The 12928-nt window shown below is 40.2% G+C and overlaps 1 protein-coding gene across 1 annotated transcript; it reads left to right on the top strand.

Moving 5' to 3' along the window:
• Positions 1-386: 386 nt before the first annotated feature.
• On the top strand, positions 387-11878 carry aldh16a1 (aldehyde dehydrogenase 16 family, member A1). The gene is made up of 17 exons (XM_047571417.1): positions 387-638; positions 2647-2746; positions 3419-3545; positions 3632-3789; positions 3889-3966; positions 4904-5091; positions 5183-5341; positions 5424-5582; positions 6452-6608; positions 6684-6759; positions 6842-6947; positions 8161-8297; positions 8388-8558; positions 9354-9558; positions 9929-10114; positions 10283-10408; positions 11068-11878. The coding sequence occupies exons 1-17, from the start codon at positions 549-551 to the stop codon at positions 11239-11241; spliced, it is 2397 nt and encodes a 798-aa protein (XP_047427373.1). The 5' UTR covers positions 387-548; the 3' UTR covers positions 11242-11878.
• The last annotated feature ends 1050 nt before the right edge of the window (positions 11879-12928 follow it).

The following is a 12928-nucleotide window of genomic DNA, read 5'->3' as shown; positions in this document are numbered from 1 at the left end:
GTTACTAGACACGTTTAAAGAATATATGATCAATAAAGCCAAGAAAAAAAAAACATTTAAAAAGACATAAATCAAACAAAGAAATTAGAAGTTTTATTAGATACATACATTACATAAAACGTATTAGTTTCTAGGCTAACAACCTTTAAGTTTTAAATGAAACTACTTGAATATAAGTGAAAATAAACAATTTAGGAGAGAAAATATATGTAAATATAGTAAATAAACGAGTGCTTGGTTTGCTTAGCTTAGCTTAGCTTAATTTAGCTTGGATCGCTAACTCATCCAACTTTTATTTTTACTTTTTCTTTGACCTTTCAACAATAGCCTGTGGGGGGCAGCACTGCGCCTTGGACGCGTCTAATCTGCCGGAAATCAACAACAAGAAGACGAAGAAGAAAGAAGAAGAAGAAGGAGTGAAGGGTGGTTGCACGTCGCACCTGATTTTAACGCAGGAATCTTTCTAACTTCAAAATAAATCCTTCAGCCCGGAATTTTATCTCGAAGCAGGCGCAAAGCTTCCTCCTCCTCGCCGACTTCCCTGTATTATGGCCGGCAGCGCCACCGAGACAGTGTACAGTATCTTCCAAAGCATGGACAAGGGACCCGCAGCAACTCCCAGCGCTGCAACAGCGCAGGTAAACTTCTTTAATTTATTATTTGACTCACATGTTACAGCGAGAAAAAAAAAAAAAAGAGAGAGAGAGGGTGAAGTACGTCTGATGCTTAAAATGTGCACTGCGCTCTGCAGGGGAACTAGTCAAACCATGTGGAGTTCATTAGCTGCGACCAACCAGACGAACATGTGACTTAACTTGAGTGAACTGAAGTTACTTGTGATGTGTCAAGAGGAGGGAGGTAAAGGTTCAAAAACAGTTTACTTTTCATGAATTAAATAGACTAGAGACCGGTGTAGTAAGAAGCTGATTCTAGTGGGACAAATAAGAGTTTCTGTCTTCCAAAAACAGCAAACGTCACTAATTTATTTATTTATTTATTTTTGTATAATTTTAGACTTTGATAGACTTTAATGATCCATAAGGGAAATTACTTGGTTACAATAGCTTAGTTAAGCATAAAAAAAACAACTGTAGAACAAATACAGATAGAAGAATATACAGTATATATCTGTTACAGAAAGGTGATTTGTACAGTTGGATATGAAAGAAGTCCTGTAGCAAATTTTCTTATTTTTCTTTTTCCTAATTGGGTAGTTTAAGATCTAACAACTGCAAACTTTACATATTTACATACACACATATTTAATTCCTCTTTAATTTAGCGAAACCTCGTAGTTACTGTCGGTAGCAGAATACAGTTTAATGCTGCACGTATTTAAGAGGCGCAAAGCAAACTGTTCTTGTTTTAATAAAGACATCAGGCGATTTATTTCTCTGAGCCACCGTGATCTCACACTCCACACAACTTCATCATGTCAGCCACCAGCTGCTTGACGTTTGAGCAGGTGGAGGTGTGCAGCTCCTCATCCAACAGGTTATCACCGTGGCTGCTGTTCCTTCTTCTTGTTTCGTTACTCCCTACAACATTTCAAACTGATCCGCTGACACAAAATGTCAATTGTTTTGTCCTGTAGACACATGTTTGCTGTTTTCTGCAATTACTTCTTAATTAAAGTGCAACAGTTTAATATTTATGAAGTGAAGTAGCAGTCTTCAAACCCTTCATCCTTCTGTATTTATAATCAGACATTAAATTGGCAGCAATTACATTAGCGACCACACATGCCCAGTTTTTAAAATGCCATTGTTGTAATACATTAATCAGTTGTCAAGAGGCTCATAAATGATATTCTCAGAGGTTGACAGATCCCTATTCTCTTTTTCGTCTTGGTGGAAATGATCCGGTTCAATGTGACTCTTCAGTTTAGGGACGAGCTGAGCTCTGAACTTTGGTCGTCTATGTGTAAATAGTTGACACGCTCCTGTCCTCTCGGACTCGGACCTCCCGAGCAGAGGTGGCGTCCTCCTGACCAATAAAACATGAGGTTTGGAACCGGTCCTACCTGCTGCCACATGAGCCTCATTCAGGTTTATATAATTATCACTGCAGTCGAAATTGGAAGCAAGCTGAGCTGCTTCCTTTTGGTTGATTTATTATTATTATCATTATTATTATTATTATTATGGTAATATTATTATTAGTGTAAATAAAAATATTTGTTGTTAAGAAAAAGGGGAAAAATTTGTAAAGATTTGTTTTCTTGTTCTTTATTTTCAGTTTTCGGTTTGTGGCTGCACATTTAATTAGACCAATGAATTACTCATTAGTTGCATGCAGCTCTTTTTCATGGCTGCATGTTTCCGCCTGACTTGCATCCTATAAGTTGCACCCTGTAACTACTTTTTGTAAATTTAAAAAACGAGAAAACTGATTTAATTTGATTAGACTTTATTTTGAACGTGCTAAAATAAGAAAATTGCATAGTAAAAAAATAAAGGAACATCAATAAAACAAAACCTGTCGGCCATGTAGGTGTTTTTTTTTTTTTGATTGATTTAAAGTCACTTGATTCATTTGTTTTGCTTTGAAACAAAACAAATATTTCCTGTGTTTCTATTTCTAGGTGTTATTTATCATTTACGTTCAAATCCTTTCGCTTTAGAGCTGAACTTTTACCTTTTTCAGGCCTGGCTCGACCATCATTCCCGCTCTCTGGGTCTTTTCATCGATGGAAAGTTTGTCCGTCCAGCAGAAAGACAGAGCCGCTCCCTGGTTGATGCTAAAGGTGAGAAAGAACAGACAGATTTCAACGTTTTACATTAGAGACGGGCGGATGAAGCCTTGTGAAGCTTCGGGGGCTTCTTCTTCCCGATTGTACCGAAAAAAGAAAAAAATCAAATCAAATCTTTGAAGCCTTAAACGTGGACAGTGACATCTAGTGGCCAGCTGCAGTTATAGCAGCCACGAAATGATTCAGCCAAATCCCTCTCAAGCATCCGTGTCAACATTTTGAAATGTAAATTGACTTATTACTTGAAACTTGATTTACATTTTTTTTGCTACGATGTGAGATGACTGATACAGTGACCGGAGGTTTCATTGAAAACCACTTGCAACGGTAACAAGGATTTGGACGATGTACTTTTTCCTGATTGTCATTAAGAAAACTACTTTTTTTTTTTTTTACATGTTTTTATTTATAAACAAGTTCTCCTTAATAATTCTCTATTATTTCTCTCTTGACGGTATTAAACACCTGCGTCTCCTCTTAATGAATGAAAATCTGTTTCATTGTGACATAAAAAGCCTAAAAACGACGCAGTGTTTCGAACCAATAGAGTGAAACAGGCTTTCGGAGCCTCAGTGTCGAGCGTCGCGTATCTAGTTCACACGGACGCTATATCTCCTTTCATTTGTGCCGCATCAGTGTAAAAATGTGCCTGTGTCGTGTCTCCAGGTGCGACCGTGTGCACCACAACATGCGCCGAGGACGACGACGTTTCCCAGTGCGCCTCCTCCGCCGTTAGCGGCTACCAGAAATGGAGCGGCCTGAGCTGCTGCCAGAGATCCAAAGTGCTGCTCAGGTCCGACACATTTCTTCACACACGTCGGTGGAAAACGTTCTCCTTTCCATCAGCCGGGGTCGATCTAACGCTGTGTTTCCCTCCAGGTCGGTGAGCGTCCTCGGGCAGCACGGCCAGTGTTTGTCGGAGCTGTGCGATCTGTGCGAGGCCGCCTGCTCCACCTCCGCCCTGGTCAGGCTGCTGCAGTTCTACGGCGGCTGGGCCGAGCTCAGAGACACGCTCCTCGCTGAGTGGATGCCGCTGGGTGAGGGGACGACAACGAGTTCACAACAACAACAACAACACGTTACATCTCGGTTGTTAAATTGTTGGTTGAGGTTTAGTTTCTTTCTCCTGTTTCCAGGTGTGGTGGCAGTAGTTACCTCTGATGACTGCTCCCTCTATAACCTCATGCTCAAAGTCCTCCCAGCTCTGGCCATGGGTAAGACACACACACACACACCGATCAGCCACAACATTATAACCACTGACAGGAGAACTACCGTATTTCCTCTAATAGTGGCCTTTATTTATTCAGCTGCCCAGAATACATGCTCATTATTGGAGGCAGGTTTTATTTCTAGGTCCCTTTGTTTCATACTGATATATTTGCTTTTTTTGAGAAAAGAAAAACACAAACAAATAAAAAAGCATTCATATCAGTACCGTACACATATGAAAAATTTACAGCAACTTAAATGGCCATAACGTACCAGTATCTTATTCTTCACGGGTCAATATTAAAGTGTTTTTCAGCTTCCTCTCCTGTATTTATCCTCGAAGTTCACGTCAAGTTTTCTTCTTTGCGCCACGCTGCTAAATCTCTGTTGTTTTGATGGTGTTTCCATGATAACCTGGGTTCGTACTGCCATCTGTTGGCGCTGGTTGTTACTGCGTCTATAACCGACTGAGACGTTAACAAACACTAGCGCATCTACAGTGACTCAAATATATGGTTATTTTTTTTCTTTGACCCGAACCACACCGCCCGCCCTTATAAGAGACCAGGCTGTTAATTGAATGGCGATCACTATTAGAGGAAAATAACATTTAAACCGTCTCGTGGCATCTTGATTCATGTGGATGTTACTTAGATTAATTCATCCCAAACTGGAAAGTTAAATGTATGTATTAGTTTTTTGTTTTGTTATTTTTATTATTTGTTTATCATCATTTTGCATTCAATATTAAGCTACCCCTTTACTTAAATATGTTGGATTCATGTTAATGTTTATTTAAATAAATATAAATTTGTTGAGTAGAAATTAAACGAAAATTATAAAAAAAAATGTCCAATCAACCAAAGATGTTGTGATTTTGCTTTGAATGTTTCTAAATCTGGTGTATGAGGTGTTGTGACTCATGGCTGCTTCCTTCAGGTAACTCTGTGATCGTGGTCCCTGGTCGAAGCTCCGCCCCCCCAGCGCTCCTGTTGTCCCAGCTTCTCACCGGAGCTGGACTTCCTGCTGGAGCTCTCAACGTTTTAACAGGAAGTGACGTGACGCTTGCCGCTAAAGTGGCCAAGAACTCCAGCGTCAGCTACGTCACCTACAGCGGCAACAAGCAGGTGTGTGTGTGAAAGGAAACAGGTCTTACTTTTCTAACCTGAGGTTTAATTTCCCATGATAACGTCCTCTTGTCCTTTTCTCTTCTCTCAGGATGGGGTGACGCTGTGTAAGGCGACAGCGGGGGCGGGCGTCCCCGTGTCCGTGTCCTCGTGCGTGGGCGCGACGTGTCCGTTCATCATCTTCGAATCGGCTGATATTGACAGCGCCATAGAAGAAGTGATGGACGCCGCCTTCAAGAAGAGGAAAGAGGTGACGCGGATTTAAAATGATGGATTGAGAGAAGGATGAAGACTTAACCCGTGTGACCAGTGAGTCCCCTCTCCGTCCTCAGGTCCACTGGGTGTTGTGCGTTCAGGAGAGCGTGCTGGACGCCGTCGTGGCCCGACTCAAGCTGCGTATGCCGGGGAGGAAGTGTGTCTCGCTGTCCAGTGATGCAGACCGGGTCCTGGTGGACGCTGCAGTACAGGAGGCTCAGCAGCAGGGGGCCACGGTGAGTCACAAAACGAAGACCTGTCACAGAACAAGTTCATCTTCTGACTTTTTATCAAACAAAGTTAAGAAGTTGACTTCTTTTTTAATTTCTTTTTATTGATGTATTTATTTTCTTTTTATTTTTTAACTATATTTTGTCAGTTCAAGGCCTCCATATGTGGAAAACATATTATTATTATTATTATTATTATTATCATTGGGAAAAATACAATAATTACACAAATACAATTTAACTTTTCCTTTTTTTAAAAAACAAAAACAAAACATGCATATTTACACGGTCACATACACACATAAAAATGAAAATAACCTAAAATTTGTGTTTTTTTAAAAAACACAACAAAACAAGAACGTAGAAGGGAATAATTAAATTAAATTACAGAGTACAATGAATAATAAACAATGAACCTCCTACGCCTCCACTCAGCTCATCAAGTTACTGGTTACTTAATTCAGTTTAATTCAGTTTTATTTATATAGAGGCAATAACAATGTAAATTGTCTCAAGACGCTTTACAAAAACCGGCCTGAAACCTGCAGAGCAAAGAGGAACTCCCTTTGATTTATGCAATTTAAAAGGTACAACAATAACAAGCACACATTCAGTATACTACCTCTGAAATTATTGAAAAATATAGGTCTTTGAGCCACCAGGAAGGAAAAGGAGCGTCTTGCTACGAAGGATGTGAAGCTTTAATGTCTTTTTGTGTCAGATTAAGTGCAAGTGAACGGTATTTTGTGTCTGTCCCAATCAAAAACCACGTCCCTGTAGCATCACAGCGTCTTCGTCCTCTTCTGTTTGTATGCTGGTCAGCTGAGAACAAAATCTCGTGTTTCCTGACATTCATTTTTCTCTCCCTCCCACAGTTGATTCAGTCCTGCTCCGTCCCGTCTTCAGGTGCTCTGTACCCTCCCACGGTTCTCTGTGGGGCGGCCCCGTCCTCGTCCTTCGTCGTCAGCCCCCCTCCTGGACCCCTGCTGCCTCTCATGGCCTTCAGGAGCAACACAGAAGCAGTGGCCCTCGGTAAGAACCAGGACTAGTTGTCACATAAAGCTTAAAGTGTTTTGCTTTTTTTTTTTAACGTAATGTTTCATGCAGGGAATCACAGTCCGTATGGCCAGGCAGCGTCTATCTGGACTGAAGACCTCACCCTGGCTCTGGAGACAGCCAAGAGGTGCATACTCTTTTATTTGTCCTCACGTTCCACTTTATTTAAATTTCTTCTCACTGATGGATTCACGTTCGTGTCTTTCCAGCCTGTCGGTCGGCTCAGTTTGGGTGAACTCTCACTCCGTGTCCGACCCCTGTCTCCCAGCCTGCGGTCACAAAGACAGCGGCACCTGCACTGACGGAGGCCAGGAGGTGGGTTACTGTCATAGACCACGTAAAGATGGATGAACAGCTCCTCTGAAGTGAAGCTAAAGCAAGTAGAGCTCCCCCTGGTGTCTGGCAGCAGTATAGATCATAAGCTCCACCCCCTTTTGTGTTAGTGGGCGGGACTTGGGTCAAAAATAAAACACTAAAATGCTCGTCAAATAATTTTTTTGAGGATGGGTTCTGTCATTTTAGGTAGTAAATATAATATTGATGCGTGTTCAAGTGACTATTGTCAAAGTTTCATTTTAATTAAGTTATTTGACGCCATAGAAACAAAACGTAACATAATGACTACCAGTTGCCATGCCAACCAACAAAAACAAAGCACAAAAAAAAGCGTATAATCCAACATTTCCTTGTAGAGATGAATGTAGAATTAATTAAATAAAAACGCGATTGTGAGTCTGGAGGATGTGTCGGGCATCATTGAGTTGAGAAGTGGGGGCATCGTGAGTCTGAGATGTGGGCGGCATCTGATTGGGATGTAGTGGGCGGCATATGAGTCTGGAGGATGTGTGGGCGGGGCATCGTGAGTCTGGAGGAAAATGGCACCACCCATATCCCCCACATCAGTTTGGCCTGTGCAAGGAAATGGGGACACGATGTCCATATTTATATCCAGTCTATAGTTACAGTCATTGCTCACGCCTCCAGAGCCGCATGTCCGACTGGGGAGTAGTAAAATATTTATTCAGCTTTATTGTCATTTTGACATTCATGCAACTACAATGCAGAAAGAATGAAATGACGTTTCTCTCTGAGATCTGTGCAAACTGAGTTAAATAAGCAAAATTACTAAAAGCTTGTTAGCCACTTAGCTTTGTTCAGGACATTCAGGCAATATGAGGACAAATGGAAAAACAGGAGGAGCTCTATTTATTTAACAGTAGCCTTTAAATAGCGTTTAGATTACAATTATAAATTATGAATACTATGAACCATCTCACACCTGTCACATCTGCATCGTCTCTAAGCTTAGTAGTTATCGTGCTGTAACCCTAGTTTCTATGAGTATACTAGTCGTACATCGACATAAGGTGGTACAATTACAGTTGCAATTTTTAAAAGTATTCTGTCATATTTTTGCTTTTCTAAGAACCTTTTACTATATTTAGTTTGTTTTGGAGCCCCAGTGCACCACCTGTTCCCTACACACCACTCTGCAGATAAATCATCTGCTCTTCTTTCTTTCTCACAGGGTCTTTACCATTTTCTGCGGCCGTCATCTTCTACAGCTTCTCCTCTTCCTCGCGCCTCACCTCTCTCTATGGACTACTCAACATTTGGAACAACTGCACCTACAGTTATTATCCCCGAAGATCCAAACTCTGCTAGGTACATTTGTAATGTTTTCTCATATTATTATTATTATTATTATCATTATTATTATATGTCATATATTTATGTCATATGTTATCCTCTCAGCTCTCCTCGGTCCTACCTTCAGTTTGTCGGCGGTAAGACGTGCAAGTCGGTGTCCGGCGGCAGTGTGACGGTGCAGCCACCAGGGGGCGACGGCGTGTTGGCCTATTGTCCAGACGGAGGACGGAAAGATGTCCGTAACGCCGTGGAGGCTGCTATCAAAGTCCAACCCGGGTGAGAGCTGCAGCCGCACAAAAATACCCATGAACACAAACGGAGCATTGAGCAACTTAAACATGTGAACCGACAGTAATCATTAACACTTTTCACTTTTACCTGCATTCATCTAGTTTTATCAGACCCTGATATATGAGATATATATATGTATATATACCACAGTCGTCAGATTAAACAGTTAAAAACAGAAATGAAAGAGTTCTGACGACCCGACAGTCTCTTAATCTTCATGTTCAGGGGAAAACTTTCAACGTTGAAGGACATATTTATCCTGAGTCCATATGGTTTCATATTTATAACCTCTTTCTATATTAAGTGTTTCATAAACATCGTGGAGATATTTTGAGCTTCGTCGGATCTGAATCTTCCACATTTTCATCCCAAATTGTTCATTCTCTCTCATCTCAGCTGATTTATTACAGAGAAATATTCATTTTCCTCAAAAACGTAGTCTTCTTTACAAAAAATAAAACCTTTTATGCAGGTTTCAGACGCACAAAGACATGTGTGTAATAAGTTACAGCCCAGGTTTCTGTGTGTGCGTATTTATCACCGGACAAAGTCCAACTTGACTTTGGGAGCTGATAGAAAAACACATTTGTTCTGTACTTTGTTGTTGTACATGCTCGGTAAATCAGTAAAATACACAAGTAAATATCAAGAGTTTAATTTATTTGCTAACAGTGATTTTCCTGTATTATATTTGCTGTAAAAAGAAAAAAATAAATATTCTAACAAGTTAAATAAAGTTCCTCTATAATCACTTTATTCCTTTGAACATCCTGATTGTAGCTGGATGAAAAAGACCCCGACTGCACGCGCTCAGTCTCTTTACTCTCTGGCTAAGGGCCTTGAGGCAAAGAGGAAGGACGTAGCGGCGTCCATTAACGTCCAGACCGGCGCGTCCATGGAGGACGCTGACAAGGAGGTGGAGCTCAGCGTGGCCAGGCTCAGTGTTTGGGCAGCTTACTGCGACAAGATCCAGGGAGGATCTCTGGTGAGGCCTTTGATATTATACGTGTTGTAAGAGGGTCCCAGGCCACGCCCCCTGGGTGGCAAAAACATGGTGAAATGAAGCAGTAAATACAGAGAGACCAGGGAAAATGTGGATTATCAGATCAAATTAAGGACAATTGGACTCAACAATGATCCATATGAACTAGTATAGGTTTGAAAAAGTGGATTAACCTCAGTTTCAGTTAGTTTAAGTTAGTTTTAGGTCATTTCAGTTATGATAAATGAAGCTGAATAAAAGATGCTAACGCTAAGAGCTTTACTGAGAAGTAACTTTAGCCACACAGTACTGTAGCATTGAAAGGATGATGAGGAGAGGTCGTAAATATTTCATTTGACTCTTGTGGTTTCAGCCCATGCCAAAGTCCGGCTCGGCCCTCTCCGTCCCTGAGGCTCTGGGAGTCGTGGGGGTGGTGCTACCTGACAAGAATCCCCTCCTCTCCATGGTAACGCTCCTTGGGGCGACCATCGCCACGGGCAACGCTGTCATCCTGGTCCCCAGTCAGAAGTACCCACTGCCGGCGTTGACGTTTATTCAGGTCAGTGTTTGAGCTGAATAATAAGTAATAAGCAGACTCTCTTCTAGCAACTAAAAACTGCCCTGAAGTGATGATTTCACTTGTGTAGTGTTGACTAAAAGCTGCATAATGATGACATGAGTGAATCGACTTTTTCTTTTTTTTTCTAAATCACATGTTTTTCCTCAGGTGCTCCAGTCGTCAGACCTGCCCGCAGGTCTAGTAAACGTCATAACGGGAAGTCGAGATCAGCTGACGGCTGCTCTTGCTAATCACAGTGTCATCAAGGCCGTCTGGTACTGGGGCAGCGCTGAGGTAAGAACCCAACGCTGACAACCTGACTTGGTCTGGACGTCTACTAGAGCTGCACGATTATGACCAAAATGATAATCACGGTTATTTTGATCATTATTTTAATCACGATTTTTCATCATGTAAAAAAAATTTTAAAAAATGTATTTTTATTGCACTAGTTTCAAACAAACAGTTTCACGATTATTCATCGCGTAAAAAATAATAAAAAATTTAAAAATGTATTTTTATTGCACTAGTTTCAAACAAACAGTATCACGATTATTCATCGCATAAAAAATAATAAATAATTAAAAATTAAAAAATTTATTTTTATTGCACTAGTTTCAAACAAATGGTATTCGACCAGTGAAAAATGAAACTTTAAATTAGAATAAATGCTTAATAATAAACAATAAAATTTACACACATGGTCGTCTGGTTGCCATTGAACGTATCGTGTCACTCGTCCTAAATCCAGAACTCGTGATGTGCAAACCGATACTGAAATATCGATACTTCCGATACCAGGAACTGCTTGATTAAATATGCAGCAGAGCCCGTGTTTTGAATGTACTATCAGGTTCATTCATTCAATCACGATTAAAAATTCAATTAACTGTGCAGCCCTAACATCTAACGAATTAACTTTAATCTTCTTTCTCTGGTTTCCTTTGCCGCAGGGCTGTCAGTACCTGCAACACACCTGCACCAGCCCTCTGAAAACCCTGCGCCTCTTCTGCCAAAAGGAGGGGAAAGACGTCGGGGAGGACTGGAGGCGCTGTCATCCCGCTTTACTGGAGGAAATGTGGAGAAACGCCATCCAGTGGAAGAGCATGTGGATTCCTACTGCATGAAAAAGCAAAGACAAGATTTAAAAAAAAAAAAAAAAAAAAAAAAGGATGATGAGTTACATATACCCACTGTAGATGTGAAAGAAACAGTCAGAAAAAATGAAGAGTGAGACACAGATGCTCAATTAACTCCTAAAGCACTTAAAACAGGGACAGGTTTGATGAATTGAAGGTCACATGTTCACAACGATGCTAAAATATAAGTGGATTTGAACATGTAACTACTCGCTGTGGTTAAAACAGTCGAGGCAGGTTTTTCCTTTTGCATTTCCAGAATAGGAAGTGAAATAAAAACCCAGGTGCCACATTTAGATGTTGACATGCAGTAAAAGAAAATACTTACTTAAATGCAATTTTTATATTTTACAGAGAATCACTAAGAAGTACGGTTTGATTACGTTTCTTCTTTTTCATGCATCATGTATTTTTTTTTTTCCAGTCTGCAGTTCTAACCCTTATCTGCCTTAGAGTCTGCGACCTAGCAAAAAAATTACCCTGTCTCAGCCGTGTGTCTTTATTACTGTACAATGTTACGAGGTTTAAACATTCCCAGTCAAGATAAACTGTGAGTTTCTGGTGAAGGATATTGTGGACCTCGTCGTCTGAAAGCCATAATTAAAAGATGATTTTTATGAATTCACACACTGTTCTAGTCGCTTTGTTGTCCTGCTAGCAGTATTTCTCCAAATCAACATAACAGACGACCAACTTTCCTCCTCAGTTATATATTGTAGCTTGTGCTATTTAGCAAATGTTTGCAAGCTAACATGGTAAATTAAATCTAGGACCTTAGAATTATAAAAGCTAAGTATCATCTTTCAACAGGAAGTAGTAGTTTTTTTTGGGAAAAAAAAAAAGAAAAATAATGTCCTCATATGTGGACACTGGGATTATTTCATTATTTATATTATAATAAAGTCACCAATGTGTGACAAAATATAAAACTGTTTATTTTAGTACCTGGACATGACTGAGCAAAACCAGAATTGAAGTCAGAACAGTGAAGTCCCAACTTCCTCAAACAAGTACTTCCTAATAAGTGAGGTTGTAGCTCGCTGCTATTGATAAAATGTGTTAAATTTGTGCGTCATATCAAACTAGAAACGTGAATAAGCATAAATAAGTTAGATAGATAGATAGTCGTCCACTTTTCTCCTGTGATCATCTGTAGAATGAATCCGATGGAATACTATCATGTTCTTACCAACTAGTGTATTGACCCTTTGCTAACATAGATGGCAGCATAAAGTGTCCACTAATGAGGACACTTTATTTTTTGTGAAGCAGAATAAGCAGCAATAAAACCTAATACGTAATGTCCCCATATGAGAACGCAGGGTCTCAGGAAGTCAAATCTATAGTGTGGGACTTGTGATAAATAAAATAGAAATAACATACATTCAAGCTCTCGCTAACAGATGTATGCAGTGCTAACTAAGCTAATCAGCGGATAAAGGTACGTTTTTCTATGAGTTGAAGTGGCATGCCAGAGTTTAAATTTTTTTTAATACATCTGCAATGATGCATTTTACATAAATTTATTTGAAGAGGTGGGAAGCATGGTGGAAAAGTTACAAATGTAACCGTGGTTCTATGAACTTTCTGTCTCTGGTGGTGGAAACGGAATCTAAGAAGGGTCCAGAATAAGTTTTTGGTGCTCCAGATAAAAACGAGAAAGAATGTGACGACG

This window comes from Mugil cephalus, chromosome 20 (genome assembly GCF_022458985.1).
Source record: "Mugil cephalus isolate CIBA_MC_2020 chromosome 20, CIBA_Mcephalus_1.1, whole genome shotgun sequence".
Classification (NCBI taxonomy): domain Eukaryota; kingdom Metazoa; phylum Chordata; class Actinopteri; order Mugiliformes; family Mugilidae; genus Mugil; species Mugil cephalus.
This window is presented reverse-complemented; position numbering and strand designations above follow the sequence as displayed.

What these genes read in the sequence shown, in the direction of transcription:
- aldh16a1 (XM_047571417.1), top strand. Translation starts at nt 549, where the DNA reads ATGGCCGGCAGCGCCACCGAGACAGTGTACAGTATCTTCCAAAGCATG. An exon ending in CTCCCTGGTTGATGCTAAAG is followed by an intron (nt 2,747 to 3,418) that starts GTGAGAAAGAAC and finishes TCGTGTCTCCAG; the next exon opens with GTGCGACCGTGTGCACCACA. An exon ending in GCACTGACGGAGGCCAGGAG is followed by an intron (nt 6,948 to 8,160) that starts GTGGGTTACTGT and finishes TCTTTCTCACAG; the next exon opens with GGTCTTTACCATTTTCTGCG.